At 36.1% G+C, this 25,694-nt stretch overlaps 3 protein-coding genes and 1 non-coding gene across 4 annotated transcripts in view; 3 read left to right on the plus strand and 1 right to left on the minus strand.

The window, feature by feature from the left end:
• The window catches only part of Smp_157130 (hypothetical protein), a gene marked incomplete at both ends in the record, with an annotated part of 29,172 nt that extends 20,272 nt beyond the window's left edge, over positions 1 to 8,900 (plus strand). Inside the window, 5 exons of the mRNA XM_018789621.1 lie at positions 2,690 to 2,983; positions 4,163 to 4,225; positions 5,016 to 5,165; positions 7,123 to 7,314; positions 8,580 to 8,900. Of these exons, the coding sequence (XP_018655045.1) occupies positions 2,690 to 2,983; positions 4,163 to 4,225; positions 5,016 to 5,165; positions 7,123 to 7,314; positions 8,580 to 8,900 (1,020 nt within the window). The remainder of the gene's footprint in view (positions 1 to 2,689; positions 2,984 to 4,162; positions 4,226 to 5,015; positions 5,166 to 7,122; positions 7,315 to 8,579) is intronic.
• Positions 8,901 to 9,041: 141 nt separating this feature from the next.
• Smp_064800.1 (hypothetical protein) lies at positions 9,042 to 17,874 on the minus strand. The gene is made up of 4 exons (XM_018789622.1): positions 17,841 to 17,874; positions 14,041 to 14,375; positions 12,556 to 12,747; positions 9,042 to 9,526 (listed from the first exon to the last, which is right to left on the minus strand). Exons 2-4 carry the CDS (start codon positions 14,197 to 14,199, stop codon positions 9,161 to 9,163), a joined length of 717 nt encoding a protein of 238 aa, XP_018655046.1. The 5' UTR covers positions 14,200 to 14,375; positions 17,841 to 17,874; the 3' UTR covers positions 9,042 to 9,160.
• A 6,364-nt stretch (positions 17,875 to 24,238) lies between these two features.
• Smp_tRNA_02424_Gln_TTG.1.1 lies at positions 24,239 to 24,305 on the plus strand. The gene has a single exon. It is a non-coding gene (tRNA).
• Positions 24,306 to 24,994: 689 nt separating this feature from the next.
• Positions 24,995 to 25,694, plus strand: part of Smp_157110 (hypothetical protein) — a gene marked incomplete at both ends in the record, with an annotated part of 22,080 nt that continues 21,380 nt past the window's right edge. The window contains one exon of the mRNA XM_018789623.1: positions 24,995 to 25,094. Within this exon, the coding sequence (XP_018655047.1) occupies positions 24,995 to 25,094 (100 nt within the window). The remainder of the gene's footprint in view (positions 25,095 to 25,694) is intronic.

The following is a 25,694-nucleotide window of genomic DNA, read 5'->3' on the forward strand; positions in this document are numbered from 1 at the left end:
TGCGCAGTTCGTCCTATTTAGGACTCTTCAGCTGAATGTATCTGCATCTCAGACTTGTTAATGTTCACTCTAGGACTCGAACCCTGTACCTTTCACTTCAAACGACATCACGTTATCCACTACTAGCCATTATCCATCTGTGTCTATCATGCCAGTCATCGTAGAGTGCCTTACTCCATCAAAATCACCCACTTGAGTTTCAAATCTTCTCCACCATTTTTAAAATATATAAAGATTGGTATAGATATTGATTTACTAATTAAAAAAAATGCATGTATATCATATATACATATATTCTAATTTTATCTAAATTTATGATCAAACGATTAAAGTAAATAGAATAAAAATTATTATTAGAATTCTCTTGTTTGTATTCATGGTATAAAATATAAATTTATTGAAAGTTAGTTAAATCAAGTTAGTTCAAACAATGTAATTGATTAGTAGTAGCTAAGTGGATAACGTGATGGCGTTTGAAGCGAACGGTACTGGATTCGAGTCTCAGAGTGAACAGCAACTCTGAGATGTAGGTACATCCAGCTGACGAGTCTCGAATGGGATGAAACGTGCGTCCTGGATTTCACTGCTAACCACTAACCATCTTTGCTTATACAGCTTGTGACTTGAGGCAATATCGAGGCAGTCCGCACAGGATACACATATGCCAACAAGAGATCGATTATTTACAGTCTTAAATTACAATGGTGAGGTACAAGTAAACAATACCAAGTGAATGTAATATTAATTTTAAATCAAATTACACTCGGAAAATTATGATATAGATATCAGAAGAGCATATAAAACTTAGCAAAGTTGAATGATAGTTTGGTGTGTGCTACTGATGTTGATAGATATAAGTAGTATGTATCATCAGTAGAAAATGAAATAGCTGGAGGTACAAGTTCAAGAAGATCGAAGAAAAGAGAATGAGAGCGAAATTGATTGGTGTGGAAACGATAGAACAATGAAATCTGAGACAATTGACTACTATAAGCAAAAGGAACAGTCGAGTTTGAAACAATTGATTGTTTTTGCAAATGAAGTGTTTACTGTATGGTTCTCAGATTTTGCTAAGAAATTCTGTAATTTTGTATTCAAGTATATTCGATTGTGTTCACTTGTGTTCTCATTCATAACAATAGTAAATAAATCTTTTACTTAACTTTCGGAGTATGCTGCACGTGGTACTATAAATCTTTTAGCTTTGTTTTCAAAGATATTAAAAAAAATTAGTTGTTATAGAAATTAAGAATTGAAATTTAAAACCAAAGCCATGAAATTAGTTATTAATTATATTATTTAAAACTGTATTTGTTGACAGACTGTTGTCTGTTTGCTAACATAATTTATTACAGAATTCAAATCATCACTCTATAGGTTATCAAACTTGGCCTATATCAACTAAATTGGAACGTTCAATAGAATTTCGCAAAATATGATATTGTCTATCAATGATATATTTTATATTTATGATTTATTGGAAGTTTAGCTTAGTGGACAAAATATAGTTGTAATAATGCTAATATATAGTTTACTTCAATCAATTATGCCAAGTAGAACGAATTTTTACAAAAACGGCATATTAAAATATCTGAATTCTTGTGTTTAATATGCATACATTAATGTGGTGAACTAGAACACAAGTGAACACAATCGAATATACTTGAATACAAAATTACAGAATTTCTTAGCAAAATCTGAGAACCATACAGTAAACACTTCATTTGCAAAAACAATCAATTGTTTCAAACTCGACTGTTCCTTTTGCTTATAGTAGTCAATTGTCTCAGATTTCATTGTTCTATCGTTTCCACACCAATCAATTTCGCTCTCATTCTCTTTTCTTCGATCTTCTTGAACTTGTACCTCCAGCTATTTCATTTTCTACTGATGATACATACTACTTATATCTATCGATATCTGTAGCACACACTATATTAGAACTAACATTTATTTATCAAACATTTTTCTAATCTACACGTTGATACACTTATTAGACGTATAGAGATCACATTAATTAATAATTACTTAAATCATAAAAAAACATATTTATTGTTGATTTGTAAATTGTTAATAACGGCTTGGTATATGTGATTATTGAGATTGGAAAAAGTTAGTTTCCTTCAAACTTAACTCCTATAACAATCAATGCTTTCTTTTCTTTCAACGGATCATCCATATTCATACTTACTTACTCCTGTTACTCCCAATGGAGCGTAGGCCGCCGAATAGCATTCTCCAACCCACTCTGTCCTGGGCCTTCCTTTCTAATTCTATCCAACTTTTATTCATTCTTCTCATGTCTGTCTCCATTTCTCGACGTAATGTGTTGTTTAGTCTTCCTTTTTTCGTTTTGGCCTTCAGGACTCCATGTGAGGGCTTGCCTTGTGAATCAGTTGGGTGATTTCCTCAATGTATGTCCTACCCACTTCCAGCGCTTCTTCCTGATTTCTTACTCCGTTGGAATCTGGTTTGTTCTCTTCCACAGTAGCTTGTTGCTGATAGTGTCTGGCCAGCAGATCCGAAGTATCTTCTTTTTCTTTAAATTCATATTCATACAAAAATAAAATAATAAAAAAGCTAAATAAATTAAATTAATAAAAATAAATTAATTATCACTTAAATATTTATAATTTAATTTTTCATTGTTTATTAAGATTGTATATTTTTTTTACAATGAAATTTTCAGATTCAAAATGAGAAAAATCAAATTATTGAAACATTAACTAATGAATTAAATTTATCTAAGTTAGATGTTGTAAAACTTGAAGCTGAACTTAAAGAAGCTAGATGTATAGCATTGAAAGAAGTAGAATTAAGACGTGAACAATTATCAGAAATTAGTTTAGCACGTGAATTAGAACGTAAAGAATTAATTAGTAAACATGAAAGTAATTTAAATGAAGAACAATGTAAAAATCAAGAAACTATTCTAAGATTGCAAAAACAACATAATGAAGAATTGAAAACAATATCTTCTCAGGTATGTAATGTGATGGTATAGATTAAGTAGTTATATCTGTGTTATTATATATTTTATACTTCAATTGGAAAGAAGGAATAAAATGAAATACAACATTATAATTTAGAACATTCATCAATGATACTGTAGTGGACAGAAGACGAGTAGGGGACAATCGAATGTATTTAGACAAAAATTACAGACTATCTCACTAAATTCTGATAACCATACAGTCAACAGTTAATTTGCAAAATAACAACCAATTGTCTCAATGTTAACTGTTCCTTCTACAAATATCAGTCCTTCTTTTCTGATTTCATTGTTCATGCATTTTCGTCCCGATTGTGTTTCATTCCTGTTCGTTCATTATCGATCTTCTGCCAAAATACATTGAATGTCTGACCCTCACCATATTCTACTTATATGGATATAAGTAGACCACACTACATTGCAAATGAGTTCTTTATTGAAGATAAAAACTAGTTTAGTTCAACATTCAGGATGATAAACGAAAATATCAATGTCATTTGTATTGAGTTATGAGTGTAAGAATAATTTTAGTGGAGTTAAATCTACCAATCTGGATAGATTTACGCTTAGGTTTCAATTGTTGTAATTTATAATATGGAAATAAAAATGCTAAATATATTACGTTATCTGCGTTGTTTGTGGAGATTTTTAGTAATTTTTTTATTATATGTAGTTGAAATCATGGGTCAATTGAAGCTAGACCACCATGGAAAATCTAGAGGCACTGGACGGCCGTTTCGTCCTATTGCGGGACTCCGTTGGATGCCGGTCTGCTCAGTGGTTTAGAGGTTACGTGCTCTGGCGCGAGACTGGTAGGTCCTGGGTTCGAATCTCACGAGGCGGGATCGTGGATGCGTACTGCTGAGGAGTCCCACAATAGGACGAAACGGCCATCCAGTGTTTCCAGGTTTTCCATGGTAGTCTAGCTTCAATTGACTCATGATTTCAACTATGTATATGTCGTTATCCTTAAGAATTTCTCTAAAACAGTTTACCTCTTAAAATAACCTAAGAAATATATCAAAAATGAAGTAAAGTGTATGTTTTTACTGTATATGAAGCTTATATATCACAAACTTTTATTAGAAAGTTTGGATAAAATATTAGTCCATTCTAAATTGGTTAACCTCTGTTACTGTTTATGAAAGTCTTTTCTTTCTTTCAATGAAGGCTAATGAAAAATTGATAGAAATAGAAAGAGAATATAAAACTCGCTTAAAAGAAGCAAATAAAGTATGTACATATGTTAGTTTTCGTATAGATATATTGCTTTTCTCATTATACGTATATAAATATTAAGTTTTGGAGTCTTTATGTAGATAGTCAAAATGTATTTATAAAGAATGAACAGAAGTCAAATATCTAAAAGGGATAGGAAAATTTCCTACGTTAAAAGTAATTATATTCGTAATTTTTGTAGTGTCTTATAAGACTCATTTTCTATAGACAACCTGGATCCCTTAATTGATGGACATTTAATTTCATCAGTCAAAATTAAACCACTGAAATGACCAAATTAATGTATAAATGCTTGAGATCTTTTCTATTCTTGATAAATTATGGAATCAATTTTTGTTGTAGTAGAGTTAATGGTCACTTCGTTATGCTAATCCTTATTCTTAACTGGTCACATGTTGATCAGTCAGTAACTTAACTGTACTGTTTAGTTAGAATATTTTATCTATAAATAGTAGCTTAAATCACCTAATATGATCTATATATTCAATTATCCTGTTTTCTTAAATCAATTTGGTTGGGATCCAAGAAATAATTCGGTTATCACTATTAATACTTTTAGTTTCATGTTAACTTAGAGTATTTTATAAGAACAATTATCAAACTAACCCTACTGCACCTACTTTAATTTGGGGTGAGTGATTTGTTTTATTAGCCTTCAAATTTAGTCTATCTCATACTCAAATACCTGGCTAATGAGTCAATTATAACTACATATTTAAAATGTAATTATAAAAATATTTGATAATTGACTGGTGATAATTTTTCGATGGTCTCTTTTATAAAGCGACTGAATGAAAGTCAAGAGAAAATAATTAATTTAGACATGATATTACAGAAAGCTTTACAAGAGAAAAGAAGCACACAAGAAATATTATCCGAATCATTTCAAAATGAAATTGAACAAATGAAGAATAAGCAAAAGGAAGAAGTATTGGTAGGTATTTATCATTGATACATAAATATTACTTCATAAACAGTATTGTTTTGAAATAGCATACGTAAGACATTAGCACCAATAACTCCATGGTGACTCAAGAGTAATGAACGATTTCTCAGTTGATGAAGGACTTTGAAACAAAAGATTACTGTATAATTTACATAAAATTCAACTGGAAAGTAATAGTCCTCAACGACTTTGCTGTTTTTTGTATTCATAAAGTTCTGTTTATAATTAAGCTTAACGGAGACGTTTATTATCGACTAATAATATCAGTATAATGTTTGGAAATATTAATGAAATGTTACTTTATGGAGGAGGAAATATCGAGTATTTTTTTTAGATTCAACGAAGCCAGAACTGCTCCAAAATGTGAAATTTTCAGAGTTAAATGTATAGTTGACAAAATACAAATAAAAAGGTATCTATATCTATGGTTTATAACTGCTCAGTTCAAGCTTACACTACAAACCAAAGAGTAATGTATTGGTTATACTTTTAGTTTCTTCCGAGTTTTCTGAATAAAGGTAGCAGAGATTTAAAGCTTATTGGAAAGATTTTCATTTTCTGGGCTGGACGGTTTAACCATGAAGTTCTCTTTATTTTTAAAAATACGTTCCCAGTGTAAATTCAAAGGGAAGTTGGCTTTTAAAATTACTCCAGACACCGATAAGCAGCTTGTCATGCCAACATCGCAATTTCAATGGTCGCTGGCAATACTTGTACAGTCATTGTCTATAAATTCATTTTTATGACATTTTCCATTATCTGAATGTTGAATTTGTAGTCATTAATCTATTTTCTCATTAGTCAACAAACTGGCTATATTTTGATATACCTATTGATTGATCAAACTGTTAAACTTCTGAAAATTCTATGGTCAATTTAAGTATTTCTCCTGTTGAAGATTTCATTATTTCACGGTCGTATTAATGTTCATATCAATTGGTGTAGTTGAGGATATTTCGTGATATTTGATATTTAGGTAAAACAGAACGTTGACATTTTTGGAAGATGCAACATATAGCTCATTTTTCTTGGTGGTGATTTTACCTAGAAATCTTGGTGATCAGACCATTCGGCTTTATGATAGAGAACGAAATCCCTTAACATCTGATACCGATTTATTATTTAATAACAGAACAACGTGAAACACCATCGGGACCATGCAGTCGTTTTAGATGCAGGCTCGGACGTGAAACTTGTGCTGCACTAAGATGTTTGTTTATTAAGTACCGCCAACCAAACCTATGACATAAAGTGCGGTCAAACGACTGATGTAACTCAATCTGAACATTACACACAGTATTTCATACTTTACATCGCGGACTAGTCTTAGATTATAAGTGGAAACCAGGAAGCAGCGGATGTATGTTTCTTCTTCCTATAGAAACACATCAGGGATCGGACCTAAGCTTTTCAAAATATGAATTGATTGAAACTCGACATGTAGACCAATGGATGACAGATCAGTAGTCTAACGGTTGAATGCTTGCATCGAGACCTGAGACTCATGGGTCCGATTCCCGGTGGGGTTGTGGATGAGCGCTGTTGAGGAATCGCACACTATGGCGAAATAGATACCCAGTGCTTTCTGGTTTTTGGTACTCGTCTAATAGGATAATTCTGTGGTGGAAACCATGGGAACCAACAATTCCACAACATCTTATTATACGAACTATGCAGTATCCCTGTGTTTTGGAAAGGCCAAGTCCCATTTGACTCACTGTTAGTCTGGAGAATCAGAAAGTGAATGAGTAATGGATATGTGAATGTGGCGAAAACAGGAATGTTTCTACCCTCGTAAAAGGAGTGAGGTGATTTCCAAACACTATACCATTCTCCAGATGATTTCGAGTTTAAATGATCCTAAACGATACCCTTACTATAGTTGTGTCAAGTTTCTTTGAAAGGCTTTGTGTATAACGACCGGATACCTGTTCCTCTTCTGTAGATCTTGAAGGAGGCTATATCAAAAGAGCGTAATAGAGCACGCTTAGCAGAGATTTCTCTTCGTCAACAAGAAAAGGCGTGGAACGATATGAAAACTCGCTGGCATGAAGAACGTACGGCACAATTAGGAAATTCATTACCGATTGAAGCACGTACTCATATGGAGGCAACTATTGAGGCATTACGTCTTCAGGTTAGTTATATTTAGACTCTTTGATCCATTAGTTAATATCAGGAAACTTCGAAGATCGTCCGTACCAACTGTAGATATCGATGTAGACTTTTTAACGATAAGATTTTCAGTGAAACAGAAGCAATTAGTCTGTTGCATTATATACGATACGCTCGAACTATCATTTGTGAAACAATGACAAATAACAGACCTTGGGACTAATTTTTGTTGGAATGAATTGTAAGGGTGTTTGTCTCATCATGTAACATAATGCTGATGAGTATATTTCCTAACCAATTATTTATTGTAACTTACTCGGATTTAATAAATCATAAGGAGACAGTTGGTTATAATACAGGAAACCTCATTTATTAACATTTTTACTAAAAATGACCATAGAGAACGGAAATTAAGACTTTCAGCCGTAGGTGGTGGTATCGAAAAGCAGTTGGTGACACCTTTAGCAGATGTGCTCAAATAATTATTTATTTATTTAAACACATATATATTGGTACAAAAGGGCACCAGGTACATATGCGCCACACAAAATAATGAAAGTAGGAAGAGAAGGGATGAAAAGATAAGGCGGACTGAAATGTACAACCAGAAGAGCTCTCTCAGTTAAGAAAGTTAGAACCATTCTTTATGTAGAAAGTAAAAGAAGGTTGCAGCAGGATCGCCACTGGCTTCTATTCTGAGCCATATCTGATAACGTCTCTAGCCACTGTGTTGCACCATCTCTCGGACCCCAGCCAGGGAGTCGTGAAGGACCAACAGAAGCTAGCCCTTTGCAGCTTTCTTTCATGCCACGACACCATGTCATACACTGGGTCAAATAATACTGCTTGATGGAGATGTAAGCTGGTTCATATAGCTGCTCCAGCATCAATAATTACGATTAATTGTTTTGAGATAACCATTCATTTATGGCGAACACCATTCTATAGGTAGATTTTTCTGGTATTTATCATTTTGGATTCAAAGAAAACATGTGATGTTATAGTAGGTAGGCAAGCTAATGAAATGGAATATTCGAAGTCTTATACTAGAACTTTAGGGATAATTGTTTTCTCAGTCAAAAACCAAACATAACTGAGCGCACTAACTACTTCACTTATTGCTGCATCGGAATCGATAAACTGATGGTTCGACCAGTTGCTGACTATTTGAAAGATATTGGTCTTTAAGTGTCTTCCTGTTAGCTTGATATAATAGTGGAAAAACTTAGTGTTCTACGAGAAGACGCACTGGGACTAAGCAGTTATTTCTGTTTTTCAATAAACAAGGTTAATCTACTGAAAAAGCGAATAACAGTAATGGAAGAAGATCGGGAGACAAGCATTATTTATCCACAAAAGTTACAATTCAGTGACCAAGATGTATCATTACTCAGAGAAAACTCAGTACGAAATGAATCCCCAGTAAAAGATCAACCTGAAGTAAACCAAGACAATTCAGAAGAATGTAAAATAAACGACAATTCATTCGCTTTAGGAGATAATACACGACGGAGAATTGCGGCTGAGTGTACAAATTCACAGACTAATCTAAATACATATCCTTACAAAGCTACTTGTTCAGAAGATTGGTTATTAGGCGAACATTGATAGCCTATCATGCTTTAGGTTTTACAAAGTAATTATTCATGCTTTTCAAACAACAACAACAACAATTGTGTAGCAGAGTTGTCTGAGAAATACCTTAAAATCAACTCGGTCACAGATCTTGTATATTAGAAAACCTGTACTAAATCAATATAAAGTGTATTTCAATTTTATACTCTTTATTTCATTGTGAAAATAAATACAAAAAAGGTAATGGACATCACAATCGGAACTAGGTAAATAAAAATACACAAAATATTTCTTTACGAATTTGACGACTTTTTACGTTTCCTATTCAATTTCTTGTGCTTTAATACATTATTTACGTTTGAAATAGCATCAGACAGACGGGGCGTTTGAAAAGGGACACTATGGAAATCACCCATCTCTGAAGAACCATTATGAACAAACTTGGCCTCGTTTTTATTGGAATCACGAACAGTATTACGTTTTTTCCGAATAGTACGAGATAAGCGACGACGACTAGGTGGATGATCTAAATTTGATTGAGATGTTGCTCCTATGTTCGTAAAGTCTGAAAAACTGTTACCCCCAAAATCAACAGGCAGTTGACAATCTTCTCCTGGGAACTGAGATTTAGAAAATAGGATAGCTATTCCTGGTTCTTCCTAGATAGAAACACATAGATGACAAGTTAGTAACGAATATAATTTCAGATAATTAAATGATTGAATATAACACTCATAGACGAGAAAAAGCATATTATACAAGATTCACCAAACAAAATTTTTTCATGTATTAAGATCTACTCATTGAGTTCATCATACCCGCATATAACTGTGATGGAAGATAGAGGTTGCTAATTAGTAACTATGTTCATTTTTACACACTAGATGGTGAGCTATGCATAATATATTGGTTGGTAACACTAAGTTGACCAAGCTCTGATAAGTGATATATAGTTTAAGTTCATCGCTCAATTGCTGAAACTCAGCTACTGATCTACTGTATTTACAAATTGGTTAAATAATAAGTAGACAATTAATGAGCTTGGAATATGGTTTTATTAAAAAAACGTACTGCTGTTGTGTTTTTTAAAATAGTACTGTCTAGTCATATATCAACTTATCGTTAAGGTATATTAACGTAATCAGTTGTATCCTTTAGAGGGGATGCACAATGCACTTTACGGCTGATCTGAAGCAGTCTGTTAATTCTTGACCCCACAATCTATTGAATACAGAAGCCTATTTAGGTAATGATGCGATTGTCAAAGTATGAATTAAGCATTTTCATAACATATCCTAACAGAAAGACTGGTTGGCCTTAGCACAATGTTTTACATAACAGTTATGCAAGGGATTTTAGATGGTTTTCAAGTGTAATTTCACTGTAACTGGGAGCACATAAGATTAAGATATCTTTGGACGATATGCTTATCTAGTTATTGTAATAAGTAGTGGACTTGCTAATGAATGTTGATATCTTAAAAAAATCCTATCCACCGACTTCCAAAGCTTCAAATATATATGTTCCAACGATGACTGTGACAGAAATTTTTGAAGGGATTAGTGATATATCCCCCTCATTCCATTGAGGACATTACGGAAGTGAAATATTTTATCTCATACATTTACGTTCGGCAATAGAAATAAGTGTTGACCATCTATGTGGCGACTATTCAAATGGAAACATAAAGTAGGAAAGCAGATGGAAACAATAAAGTCAGTTAGTCAGCTACAACGTAGGACCAGGCACATATACGCATCAGTCCAAGTTGCCACACTTCATTAGCACAACAAGATGAACACCGAATTCATAGAAGCAGTTACTTCAATGGTGGTAATATAAAAAAGAAAGACTGTGTGTAAGAATATAATACAGGAAGAAAGAAAGATATAACGCAATTTTAATCTCAAGGTGTAAGGGAAGACAAAGAGTGTATACACCTACGCCATTGTGATCGATCCTGAGCCGTGTCATACAGAGTCTCCAACCATTGGTTACGCTAGTCTGCATCTAATAATATGACTAAGACTAGAAGTTAGTGACTTCAAGGATTGATGCCACGTCTTGGTTTGGCCGCCCCTAACTCCTTTCCAACCATCCCCAACACTAGTCAGCATTGCGTACCGTGGTAACCGGTGTTCAGGCATACGTAACACGTGGCCTAACCATCTCAGTTGATGAAGATTTACAACTGATTTACCATTATTCCGTAATACCCTGCGTTTAACCTCACTATTATTTATCCGGTGATCCCAGCGGATGAGAGCAATATTTCTGAGGCATCTGTGATCAAATGAAGAGTGACTGGATACACTTTAAACTAAGTGACTACATTTCGAATCCACACAGACATAGAAAGCAAAGGTACAACAATACTGATAGAAAAAGACAAGGTTTCAGGGGAATAAAAAGCACAAAACACGAGTGGATCACCTTAAGTACATTACCTATGTGTAAACTTAGACTTTAGTAGCCTTTGGAAAATTACCCTGTATCGTCAGTATGCTTGCCTTATGAATAAAAATACAATGCAGCTGTAGAAAGCCAAAAGCAAAAGAAAATCGAACACTTTTTAAAACATTGGAATAGAATCGAATAAAAGGTTGTGAGGTGATAGGCTTTCGTGTTAAGATATATCCAGAGTAGCTGCCAACTTATCGTGGTAGTCGAGCTTGAGTATAACGATGACCTAACTGAGCTACATAGACCAGAATACTTAATACTTTATATCTTACTATACAAGGTAAGTCAGTTGGAGAACGATAAGACTACGAGGACAAGTAAAAATGGATTGAACGCAAACAAGGTGATATCCAGTACTGTTAGAAGTGTAAGGGCGGTTCTTATCTTTAGGTTGTTCATACTGTGAAAGGATAATTCGTTTTGAGGTACCTGAAAAGGAAACTGGGATGGGCTAGGTCTTGATGACTTGGGAACGTGACCACAGCACCTAAGCAGTAACTACTTGAGGTTGGTCACATACGGCCTTTATGTGAGAAGTTTGAGATGTGCGAGCTATGCACTTACAAAACCAAACCGTCAGCAGCGGAAATCCAAGGAATGTGCTGTTTTATTTTTAGATACAACTTCTTCTTACTCCTCATGTATTATGGGAAAACAGCACCGATGCAGATGGTGGTTATCTAACAGAAACAACTGCTATCACGTCTCCGTTCAGTTAGAAGTACGACTTCACTCTCAGAATTAGTCCACTGCTTTTAATCCTATCGTTCTCCAACTAACCTGTCTGGTGTGGTAGAACCTAAAGGATCATGTGTTCCAGTGCACATAGCAGCTACTTTTGAGTACAATAGGTCTACTTATTGCAAAAGGTTTACCAGAAATGTAAGGATTGCAATGTACATAGTTGATAGTGTCATACTTTTTTAATGCACAGTCTTTATTCGAAAAACAAGGCAAGTCAATTCCTAATTTCATATCCAGTTAAACCTTCATATACATAGATAAATTTGTTAGTTTAAGTCAAGTTTCGGACGTTATGGATCAGAAATTAAGTGTTAAAATCGCCAAAAGTAAGGTGAACAATTAGGGTCATTTGATGACAAGTGTCAGAAAGACAAATTGAAGTATTTGCGTGATACCTAATACTTATGATATAGATTACGATTAATTTAATTTGTGGAAATGCTGAGAAAGGTAAAAATAAGTTGTAGATAACCGATCTTACCAGGGTGCAAGATATTGTTGTATCAGGAACTGAGCAATTACACGACTGAAGATGCAAGCGACTACACTGGTACATTTTTGTTGGGCTGGCACCATCTAACTGTGACGTCTGTGTATTGAGCACAATGCTTTTGAACATCTCAGCACACGCAACAGTCTTCGCAACAGCACCATGTTTGCTCCACCATATAATCTGTGCAAAAAGTAGCATAGTAAATTAGTCACTAGGGGATCTTACTAGAACTAAATGTAATTCAGATTCTTAAGTGTTATTATAACAATCAAGCCCTTTAAAGTAAAGTGGCAGAAAAGCGAATCTAAATAATACTGTTTTAAATCTCTTGAAACCTAATTCAGGATTATAGAAAGTCGGAGATATCACAGACTATTAATAAAAGTGAAGAAAAGTTATAAAATATATCACTTCTCATGAAATAATTGTGTGGGATGGTGAATTTGTTTTTGACAACTGTAAAACAGAACCAATTTAGTATTTTTAAAGCTGAAAAGACTTCATTACTAAGTAGACAGTACGGAGCTCAAAATTATATTCCAATAGTGCCCACATATAAAATCTCGGTTATATACTATTGGAAAATTGACAAGCAGTAGTTTACTAATTCATTTCCATTTTAATACCAATCATGATAGGCTTTCACCAAGCGCAGTACATTTATGATTGACACAAAAGTAGTAGGTGAACTCGGAATGCAGCACTTTTTGTAATGCCACTTGTTTGTTATCAGAATTTATCAGAACAAGTATAGATTTTACTGAAATGCGCAACCTATAACCTCTTACATATGATGGCTAAACACTAACAAATTAATTTACCCAAGTGGCGACCACACGTAACTAGAAAATATGAATTCATTATAAAACAATAAATCCAGGGGAGCAACCACTGTACAGTCATGTTCAGTGTTTCATATAATCAATATAACTCACTGGCTGAACCTCGAGCAGATAGAGTACTTTTTACGACAAAACTGTCATACAGTAGCTGATATTCTAAGTTGATAGTCGGATATACCTTTTGTAACGCTTTGATTAAACTATTTCTTCTCGAAACCTTATTTTCGGGTCATGTAGAGGCGTAAAACGAAAGAAAATATTTCAAATAACTGGTGAAACTTATTGTGCTTTAATATATATATACGTGTAATCATTTGCCTGGTAATATTGAAGGATATAAGATGATTACATACAGTAGTCAAAATTACTAGCACAAGTCTTTCCATTTAACATAAATATAAAAAATTACGAACGATTTTCGTTGAATACTCATATAAAGACGGCAGTGATTAGTGGAACGTAGATGTCACTCAGGCTAGGATAGGTAACCTTAGTCTAGTTCTGGTAGGTACACTGATGCATGGACCCTTAGAACGAGAACGGATATATCAAGATTATAGTTTGTAAATTCACTTTAAAACATGACAGCGGCAGAAAGATGCACATGTAAACAACTCTTCAAAACTCTTACCGTATCTGTCTCTCCACTTTGGAACTTTTTAACGGCGTATGGTACTAGGTTTGCTGATTTGCTGCCAGGCGTTACATTCATGTTAATACATCCAGAAAAATCTGAACCAAATATGGACTTAATGTCCGGAATATTTGCATTGCCATGTAACAGTTTCATTATAAATGTAACGAAGCTTATACTGAAGCAAATGAGGCTATTCAATTACATAGGTAACTGAACCAGTCATTGACTTATTTTAATATAATCAACTTTTTATGACTTTATAACGTCCAGACTGTGGCTGTTTTGCGTCTAGCCTGGAAGTATGTTATGTGATAAGCGAGTGTGAAAATCTAAGGAGAGAACGAGAGAAAAACTAAGCCAAGTCAGTAAGAATACAAAATGTATTTGCGTTTAACAATAAAGGCAATTAGTAACAGCCAGGAATAAAACAAGAGTAAAAGACAATCTGATAGTCGATACTAAAATAACATGTGTCCCCCGCTGCGTTAGAACGTTGAAGCGGTTCGCGTCTAGCCAGAAGGTACTTTGTGTACTAATGGAGCATACAGAGTACCGTAAGAAGGCTGAGAAAGATAAAAGGAAAAGTGCGCCGACGACCCACACACACAATGCACTTACAACTATTAAGGAAAGCAGTGGACAACAATTGACAGTAACACAGACCTCAGATTAAGACAGTCCTGAAATCGAAACTGGAGGCAGATAGTTTAGCCCACTACATAGCTACCCGATATGGCAAAGCACTGCCCCAGTGGTTGTAATATCTTAATTAGGCCAAGGATTAACTTTAATTTACTTCACAGAGTTACGCATCGTAGCAGGTTCAGCATATCTGTAGCGGTTTTTCTGCAAGGCATACTGACAGGTAAAAAGAGCAAGTCCTAGTAAAGGATCCTTCATGTACACAGTAATTAAAAGTTACAATTAGACACATCAAATGCTATCGGTTCAGCACGAGTCCTGATTAATAACCAGCTAACACTCAACAAAATATTTGGTGGCTTCCACGCAGCAACTCCAACTCTTCGCCCTAATAACTGTCACATAATCTCTCCGTTGAACCAAGTTTATACCCAGACTCTTTACCCGTTTTCCACGCCTTTCTGCACTCCACTTATACATCTAGTAATAAAAGAAACTGGATTAGAAGTTCCATTATTAGTTAGCTTATTCTTTCCCACTCTACAACTTTTCACTAGGTTGAAATTCACAATTAAATTCCACACATTATTTTGGTAGATACCGACATCGGAACAGTCAAGCTTTTGGGTACGCAGTTAGGATTTAGGAAACGAAGAAATAACACCTTATGCCTGATGGTCAATATCATTGCTAAGGCACCAATTGAACAATTATTGTTAGGGATCGCAAACGATTAACAAGAAGTCTGTAAGTAACTGGGGGCGAATTCTGAGGCTATCGTATGGACATCTGAAGGACTAGACTATTAAGGCATTGCATTAGTACTGGATGTGGCATGAATACTAGACAAGGGCCCTGATGAACCTCAGCTGAATTGTCCCGTATGATAAAGATTCTGGATTAGGGCATTATTACATTGCCACACTTTGTAGGCATCCGCAATAGGAAAATAATGGAACAATGACAGTTTGCGTTGGTTACTCTTAAAGATTCATTTCCCTTGCTACGCATTGATGAGGTTTTGAAAGAGACTTCGTGGTTTTCAACCTTGGATATGGTATTGGGCTACTGGAAAATTGAGGTACATTTAAAGAACGAGGCTAGGACAGCACTGGTTGTTCCAGCCGGGTTATACAGGTTTCGCACAATCCCTTCGGGCTGACTAATGCCCTCGCAACATTTCAAGGATTTATGCAGTTAGTTCTTAAAGACCTGGTTCTGGAGATATGTTTGATTTACCAAGACGATATTGCTGTTTTCAGCAGTACGCTCAGGAAACATCTTTACCGTCTTTAACAAGCTATAATGAGTTATTGATTTTCGGTTAGAAACCAAGCATAGTGACTGTCATCTGGGTAAAAAACAACTTTTTTGAGTTGTGCAATCGCAGTCATCCTGAAAAAGTGGCTGTTGTAAAGAATTGGCCTATACTCATTTCCCCTGATAGTGTTGTAACAACGCATTTATTACCACAAAAAAAACACTGATCAGCACCCGTATCAACATTGGAGAACACTTCAACTAATCGAGGTATGTACATTTAGATACAGATACAAGTGAAGCAAGGATTGCAGTGGTCTTGTATGGGACTGGATCCGATGGAAGAGAGCATGTTATTGCCTATGGAGGTCAGACGTTGAACCGGTCTGAAAAGAATTATTGTTGCGCGAAAGGAAGTGCTAGTTGTCGTGAAATTCATGAGGTAGTACAGAACGTACATTAAAGGCAGACATTTCATTTTACAAAGCCCTCCAATGGCTCCAGAACTTCAAGGATCTACAAAGGCAAACAGTGAGTTGGTGAGACTAGCAGTAGGAATTTGGTTTCCAGTGTGAGGGCTGGAATACTGTCCAGACCAACACAGGTGGTTTTCTCGTTGGGCCACACCCAGAGGCTTTGACCTAAAAGTCTAACCCACAAGGCAGTGGAGCAACGTCAGGAGACGCTATCCCATGATAGCCGGTAACTAACGATTAGTTCATACGCCATTTGTTCCTTCAGGATAGTGGGGCCCATTTGCACCATTGGTTTGGAAACAGGCTTTTCCAACTCCCCCAAGGTCAACTCTCCATATCCAACAACCTGGTTAAAGCATCGAGCATACGCTTTCCGTCTTCCAAATTCCGCGAAAAACACCTCCGTCTTAAGGAGGCAGTGAGTAGGACTCTCCTGTAAGTGCTTGTATGCATGTGGTCATGTGAAAGCATTTCGAGAGGTAGAGCTGACTCTCCCAATACTCGGCCGTACCACGGCATTTGGGGGACGAAACCTGGAAGCATTGGATGGACGTTTTGTTCTAGCATGGGACTCCTTAGTAGCGCGTATCCACGATCTCAACCGCTAGATTTGAACATAAAACCATCGGTCTCTCGCGCGCGAACGCTTAACCCCTAGACCACTAGGCCGAGAAAGAAATCAAAGTAAAATTTTGGGAGAAAAAGTGTTCGAGGCCGTTGTGGGACTAGGTGGTATAAATCGAAGGAATTTGGTGTTCAGCCAGGTTCAAATAATGTATAACGAGTGGTGGTGTCAAAACAAATTGTTACGATAACGGAAGGAGTTCACGAGGAATATGGACATGATGTAAAGCTGTCCTCCCAAATAGAATTGATGCGATCACAGTGGCGAAGTTGTTTGGAAACTGGATTGCCCGATGAGGAGCGCCAAAGCAGCTATATTTTGAACAAGGATCTAATTTTGAAAGTGTAATGATGAGGGTATTATGCCAGCTATCTAATATTAAGATGCAGACAAATTGCATTTCGGAGGGAAATGAATTATTGAAAAGCACCTGCAGGACCTCGGGAACATTGCTGACATCGTTTATTGAGATAGAGGAGGCAGTACCTTGGGACGCATTACTACATAAGAGCATACATGAACCAACAAGACCATAAAAATTGGAACGGTAAGAGACATGTGCCCCCTTATTGACAAACCTGGTTTAACGGATAGATTATATGACGGTTTTTGTATAGAGTTTTTGGGGCGAAGGGTTGGAGTTGCTGCGTGGAAGCCACCAAATATTTTGTTGCATGTTTACTGGTTATTAATTAGAACTCGTGCTGAACCGATCGCATTTGATGTGTCTAATTGTAACTTTTGATTACTGTGTACATGAAGGATCCTTTACTAGGACTTGCTCTTTTTACCTGTCAGTATGCCTTGCAGAAAAACCACCGTAACGTACATCGTTACGAAGAGCGCCATTGATTCTATTTCAGTCTTCAGTAATAAGGATAGTAGGTTGATGAACCTGTGTTAATCCTGACAGATTTCCTTCCAGTGAAGGTCCAACTTCTTTTTGAAAATGTTCACTGATGGTGCTGATACCACTTGTTCTGGTAAAGCGTTCCAGTCATTGACCACTCGATGAGAAAAACGGGACCCCACCTTTAGTTTATTAGATCGCGGTTTCAGAACCTTCTTGCTATGACCCCGGAGATTATTAGTGCTGGAGGGAGCAAAAAGATAAGACATATTAACACCCAGATCATAATTAAAGATACGAAATGCCAGTATAAGGTCACCTCGCGTCCTACGATAAGATAAGGGGAAAAGATTTAGACATTTTAAACGCTCATCGTAAGGGAGTTTAGAAAGACCCTTTACTAATTTTGTCCCTGCACGCTGGGCACGCTCAAGCGATTTAGTATCCTTTATCAGACAAGGGCTAGCTGCTTGGATACAGTATTCTAAGTGTGGCCTTACATAGGTGGGATATAAAATTCGAAACATATCCTCGTCAAAGCATTTAGATGCTCTGCGAAGCGACCATAGCGCACGATAGCCTTTGGAAGCAACCGCATTGCAGTGCGTAGTAGTTTTTAAGTCGTAACTTATAATTACTCCTAAGTCTTTGTGCTCATGAACGCGTGGCAGAGATGTACCATTAATGGTATAATGGTAACTAATATCGTGCCCGATGTGCATGAACATGCTCTTCCTGGAATTAACTTCCAGGCCCCAATCATGAGCCCACCTAACTAATTCGTCTAAATCTGCTTGCAGATAACAACGATCAGTCTCATTTTTTACTGTTCTCCAGATTTTAACATCATCCGCAAACAATAACGTCGACGACTTAAGTAATAAAGGTAGTTCATTAATATACAGAAGGAAAAGTGAAGGGCCTAAGATGGTGCCTTGGGGTACACCACTTTTGACCGGTTTCCATTCGGATAGAGTTCCATTGACCCTCACTCTCTGTCTGCGGTCACATAAGAAGCTTCCTATCCATTCCTGTATAGCACCTGTTATACCAAAGCTCGAGAGCTTTTGCATAAGACCTAAGTGTGAAACCTTATCAAACGCTTTGCTAAAATCTATGAATATCACGTCGACAGACTGGCCGTTGTCTAGGGCAGCTGTCCAATCCTCTCTCGCAATGAGTAAGTTAGTCAAGCATGAATGCTTGTTACAAAACCCATGTTTCTCGGGAGTTAATAGATTGTACGAATCTATGTGACTCAGTAGCTTAGCCCGAATTAATTTTTCAAGTAACTTAACTACTATACTGGTCAGGCTAACAGGCCGGTAGTTAGATACGATCCGTCTCTGACCATCCTTAAATATAGGACTAACTATGGCGTCTTTCCAGTCTCTAGGTAGTTGAGCCTGTGAAAGGGACATGTTGAAGAGCATCGTGAGCGGTCTTGAGATAATGTCCGCAAGCGACGACAGCAAACGTGGGTGTAACCCATCGGGGCCCGGTATCTTACAAGGTTTTAGGTTAGTTATCAAAGGAAGAACAATATCCTCTGTCACGTGCAAAGGTCCTATGGCTGGTATCTCATTGTCAACGGGACAAGTAGTTGTAACACTACACGTAGAGTAGACTTCACTGAAATAGTTAACAAATGTCTCCGCTTTCGCTAGATCAGATTCAGCCAATAAAGCTGAATTTTCGCTTAACAGTAATGAGGGGATACCATCACTACGTTTCGTCCGCCTTTTAACATACGAAAACAGTCGCTTCGGACAGGTACGGCTATCGTATGCCAACTGTCGTTCGTAAGCCGTGCGGGATTTAGCTATGGTCTTTTTTCATATATTCCGGATTTTTTTATATTCGCACTTAAATGATGCCTGACCTGTTGACAAGAATAAGTCCCAGGAGTGTTTCCTACGCTTCAACAGCTTCCGGGTTTCCTTATTAATCCATGGGGGGCAATATGATAGCTTACGTGCTGACCATGGGATAAACGGTTGAGTTACGGATTCGAACGTAGACTTGAACCTATTCCATGCATCATCAATCGATCCATCAGCATCGACCGACCAGTCAATTGAGATAGCATAGTCCCTGATTGCCGGAATATTAGCTCTCCATATATTAGGACGGGGTGGAGCAGATGCAAATTCTATACCATGTATCCGGAACTTAAAGGAAAGTATGACATGGTCACTATTCACCAGCGGGGGAAGGTGTTGAATGTCGACGATATCTTCACAGTGGTGTGTGAGGACAAGGTCTATCAATGACGGATTATGTTCCAAGTCTATATGCGTCGGCTTAACGATACATTGTACAAGTGCACATTGAATAATTGATGACAGAAGGACGCTATCGAAACCCCCACCTGGAGCTGTGAGCTCTATCCAGTTTATATGGGGTGCATTGAAGTCTCCAACGATGAGACAACATTCTGCTTTACTCCAAGAACAGACGTGTTTTAGGATAAAGTCGTCAGCGAGACAACACGGACTACGATATATTCCTCCTATCGTCACTAACCCGTTTCTAGACCTAATTGTACAACATACTACCTCACACGTACCACTTACATGCGCCTCCGATATGATCGAGTTAATGCGGAAGTGGTCCCTAATATATAATATTATGCCTCCTCCCTTGCGACTTCTAACTCTATCACTTCTGACAGATGTAGCCTGAAATGACTGGAGAACAGTCTATATCTACAGTGAGCCAAGTTTCGGTGATAACAATTATATCCGGATTTAAGTCGTCTACCATCAAACTTAGTTCAGACATCTTATTCCGAAGACTACGAGCATTCGTATAACACACATTTAGGGTGTTTTTGGAGACATTTCAATATTATTGCGTCAAACCATATAAAACCTATGATTCGTTTGCGTTCGCTTTATATTGTTTCCGTGCGTTGGACCTTCACGAATGTGAGACTCATAAAGAAACACACAGGTATGACAAAATTATCCTGTTTGCAGTTTCGTTCACTACAGCGTGAAATTTTTTAACATTCGAGACTTAACAAATGTGCGTTCGTTCGAATCGTTCTCTATTTCAGAGAGACTGAAAGGGTAGATTATTTGTCAGAAAACAGAAGAGAATGGATCCAGGGGAGATAAGAATCTTTGAATTTCTGTAGGCTGCAATAACGTAGGTTTGGCTTCTTCGAAACAGAAACTTGGCTGTTGAAGAGGCACAGTTCTTCCATAATTAAGGCTTTAGGACGAAGTGTTTTGGTGGACAGATCATCCTGGTACTTGGTTGGGGCCTGAAATAGGTGCGCTTACAACAAGAGAAGTAACTAAAAGTATTCAGTTACAGTGGCCTGTGGTCTTGGAGTAGTTCAGTCTTGAAAATAGGGGACATGTAATGGTTTTTGCAGATCACTAACGTAGATCATCTTTTATAATTTTTGGGGTCAACTCGAGTTGAACGGGAATGAGGTGAACAACCAGCTTACAGAAAAACCGCATCTCAAGGTTAATACTTAGCGTGGACTGCCATTCCATCGTATAAATGTACTATGGCTATGATGAAGACTGTACAACTCAACGGTGATAAATAAACATATTGGTAAGAGTATGTAATAGATAGAAATAGATCGCTACCGCTGACATATGGGTCAGTTCATGACGTTGCATAGATAGATGTGCGTCGTTTGTCCCTGACCTTGAAGACAATCGGTAAACTGATTGATAATCACTGGCCCAGATCATGAATGTTTGCAATCTTCATACTTTTATGATATAGTGAGCGGTTTATGTTGAAGGAAAATAACGTGCGAATACCGAGTATTCATTACATATCATCTTGGGATATGCCTCTCTGTACATCAATAGTCTTCATAGTCTCCTTTAATAATCAGCCCTACGATATTTATACAGCATCAATTTTTCAACGAAACGGCCGTCCAGTGCTTCCAGGTCTTCCATGGTGGTCTACCTTCAATTGACTCGTGATTTCAATTACGAAAATACTGAAAAGACAAACTGACAGAGTCTCTAGATAGTAGAAAATGAATGATTGGTGTCTGTGTAGACTTCAGCAAAGAATTTGTTAAGGTGCCGAATAGTAAAATCCTCTTGGAGCTAGAAAATCTTTGAATTGTCGGACCTCCACCAGAGTGAGTGAAAGATTTCTTGATAGGTTGTAGACAAAAAGTAAGAATAAAATCGAAATGCTCCTTCTGGAAACCAGTACTTGGTGGAGTACCGCAAGGCTCTGTCCTAAGTTTTCTACTTTTTATACCGTGTGTAAATGAACTCTCAAGTATGGTTGAGTCCTCTATGCTACTTTACGCTGATGCAAAAATTTAGCCAGAAATAACAGAATATGCAGCTCCGTGTGCAATTCAGGTGATCTACAAAATGGCTGATGCCTATCAGTGTAACTAGTTACGTTTACGTGTACAGTGGGGCTACACAGGCAAACAGGTACAGCATAGGGGAGGGGTTGGTGCCCAAAGTTCAGTTTCACAAGGATATTCGAGTGTCAGTGAACCATAGTCTTAAAACCAGGGCTTTCAATTTAATTCGCTAAGGTAATCTTGTATGACTATGAAAAACCATATTTTCTGAAGTTAAGCTACAAACCGACAATATTATCCAACTTTGTGATTTGCAAATACTTGTTGTATTTGAGAATAATGATTATTACTGTCGTTAACTGAAGAAAATGTTAGATAACACCCTCGTACTATTAGCGAGCTTTTCAAGAGTTCACAATTTCGACCCAGCATGGTGTCGAAATCAACGCTATGGATTTAGTAGTGAGTATTAAGTATTAAAAGCTGAGATTAGTTTCAGTGGTTAATTGTATGCACATAATTTAGTTACCATTGGAGCGCTATTCTTTTGTAATTCCATCCTTCAGTAACTGCTGAAATATTACTGATAAGTTTTTATTAATACTCAGACTCTAAATTCCAACGCTTTTCTACCAACTTTGTATATATGTTTCTTCGGTCAGTTATGCCGGGAGCCAAATTGTTTCTGACAATGTAATATGTGGCGGTCAAACTATATCAATATCGAAGTAGTGATAAAGTCTTTGCAAAGTGTATAGAGACGACGGATATTATACAAAGTATAAATACACTCATACCTATAGGACGTTACTTGAATTGTCAGTGGGAAGCGAATTTGAGTTTTCGGCACCTTTGTTCACAGTTATAAGTGATCAGTAATTCCAAATACGATATACATAGTTCAAGATAATATGTATCCGTAATAATCATATGATCATATCATTATGATCAGTAGAAGTGGATAAAAATCATGTTAGGGATCTTCTATCGCAGCAGTTGACAAATGAAGTCGAGAAATATTGGTGCAGCAGTGCATTTGTAAGCGATACTTAGTGTGTCATGCAAGCGGAGAAGGAAACTGTGGCTGTAAGCCAAGGTTAGATTTAAATAGTAATTTTATAATCAGTAACAGTGATTACACAAATTATGTAAAACTGTGAAAAACGTGAATAATGATAAAAATTATTTACAAAATAAGTCTATGTTAACCATCTCCATAAATATTAAAAGGCGAAGTCACAATCCGTTGATGATGCCTGACTTGGTTTGTCCTTTAGTGATAAACATGATGATTGGCTACCTTAATGACTAGTTAGAATAAATGCTCTCAACAAGCAACAGCAAATGTTAGTTAGATCAAATTGAAGAAGTACAAACAAGGACCACTATCGCATGCACCTGCCTATAGAGTACATTTTGTTAGTGTGTGTTGGTTGTCACTGACCTTGACTAGGCTCATTACACTATTTGACATTCAGTAATATGCATGCTAGACGATTTAGCTAGGGCACAGTGATATTTCACTGGTCTTACAAGTATATCAACCATATAAAGTATTCTATCCATCGCCTATCCAGTGAGTGAAGGTCATGGAGTACGCTGTAGATGAATAATACTTCAGAGATTTTTCATTTCAAGAAACAGCTATTTGGTTGTTTTTTAAGGTATCCTTTAGTTTTATTCGCTTGGAATCTAGTGCTATTGTTTTGGTCTTTATTGTTAGAAGTTAGAATGGGTATATATTTCCAAGTCGAAGAAAATATTTTCAAATTAACTTTGAAAAATTTAAAACAAAAAATGCAACCAACAATATGGTCTTTTTCCATAATCTATAGTTATTTTAAATATTTTATCCCTCCACAACAAATATCACTTTTAAGTAATTTTTGTGAAACAATTATTTTTAATTCACTTAGTATTGTTTGTTTGAATCTTCCCATTGATGCTTAGGACTGCAACTGGTCAGTCTCTTATTGGCATATGGTGAATTTAAACTTTACACCATTGCACAAGCAAGTGGCTATCAGAAATCAGTAGCTGAGTGGATAACGCGATGGCGTTTGAAGAGAAAGGTACTGGGTTCGAGTCCCAGAGTGAACATTAACTCTGAGATGCAGGTACATCTAGCTGACGAGTCCCAAATAGGACGTAACGAGTGTCCTGGATTCCACTGCTACCCACTATCCATCTTCACTTATAATTATTTTTAATCATTTTGTTTTATTCACGTGAAAATATATTCATTATTTAATTCTTCTATACCTTTGTGAAATCTTTACTACGTAGTCATTCATCATTCTAAATAAGGTCAATGATCAGATATATATGACACTACATTTGATATGACAAGAGTTTGATAAGTAAATTTATGTTTTGAAATCATACAAACGTAACAGAATGGTGAGAATGCATACCGAAAATCTGATGATTTTATTTTGTGATTGAAAAACTGAACAAATATTGTTTTATTGATCCTTTATTATGTGAATGAAGTTAAGGACACCGATTTATCTATTATTTAATTGAAACAAACGAAACTGAGGACTTCATTAAAAGAAAAATAATTGCGCTATCACTCTCGACTGATTTATCAGTTATACTTATGTATGTGTGTTCTTAATCAAGTCAGTAACTATTTTAAACTTGATAAATTGACCTCAATTATTCTAGGATAAAATTATTCTTGTCAGCATAAACATCTCATTATTATTATAATTGCAAAATTATTTTCTCAAAGAATCACATCACAAACTTCTTTTGCTTGAACAAAAGTGTTAATCTAATTTATGGATCAGAATATACCGGTTATAAGTGATCAACCAGGATCAATTATTTATCGTGATTGGAATGATGGATTATGTGGTTGTGGAAATGATATTCATACATGTAAGTTCTTGTAAACAATATTTAAAAAATCAACACTTGACAACATTTTAATTAGTTTTTTTTTTCAATTGAGTATTTTGAGGTAAACAGTAATGAATTAATTTTATACCTGTTATTCAGTGCAAAGAATGTGTTACAATATCTAATCAGGAATTCAAACTTTAGCCATTCTATTGATGAAAGATTATTAGAAAGAATAGAAAACATATGATGTTTAAGTTGAGTTGAACAATCTGCATATTCACCATGTAGGTAGATAAATAATGTGGAGTAAATCGAAAAAAGGAACTAGAAAGATCATACAAATATGTAAAAAATTGTCTATGTGAATAAAATTATTAAACAAAAGTAAGGTAAATGTCACCTGTAAAAGAAGGTTGACAGAATTTCAGAAGCGCATTTTGTCCAATTTAAGGCTTATGAAATGAATATACTTGCATCCCAATATTTATGTTTATATCGGGACTCTAAACAAGAACCTTTTGCTTTAAACATGAATGTGTTATTTACAGACTTACTGAGTGCAGATATTCACAAACTTTTTCAATGTCAGAACAAATATTGATGCAGAATAATATGAATTCATTATATTTCGTGGTT

Source organism: Schistosoma mansoni, chromosome W (assembly GCF_000237925.1).
Source record: "Schistosoma mansoni strain Puerto Rico chromosome W, complete genome".
Classification (NCBI taxonomy): Eukaryota; Metazoa; Platyhelminthes; class Trematoda; order Strigeidida; family Schistosomatidae; genus Schistosoma; species Schistosoma mansoni.

What these genes read in the sequence shown, in the direction of transcription:
- Smp_064800.1 (XM_018789622.1), bottom strand. Translation starts at nt 14,199, where the DNA reads ATGAAACTGTTACATGGCAATGCAAATATTCCGGACATTAAGTCCATA. An exon ending in AAAGTGGAGAGACAGATACG is followed by an intron (nt 12,748 to 14,040) that starts GTAAGAGTTTTG and finishes CTTTTTGCACAG; the next exon opens with ATTATATGGTGGAGCAAACA. An exon ending in CAACAATATCTTGCACCCTG is followed by an intron (nt 9,527 to 12,555) that starts GTAAGATCGGTT and finishes GTTTCTATCTAG; the next exon opens with GAAGAACCAGGAATAGCTAT.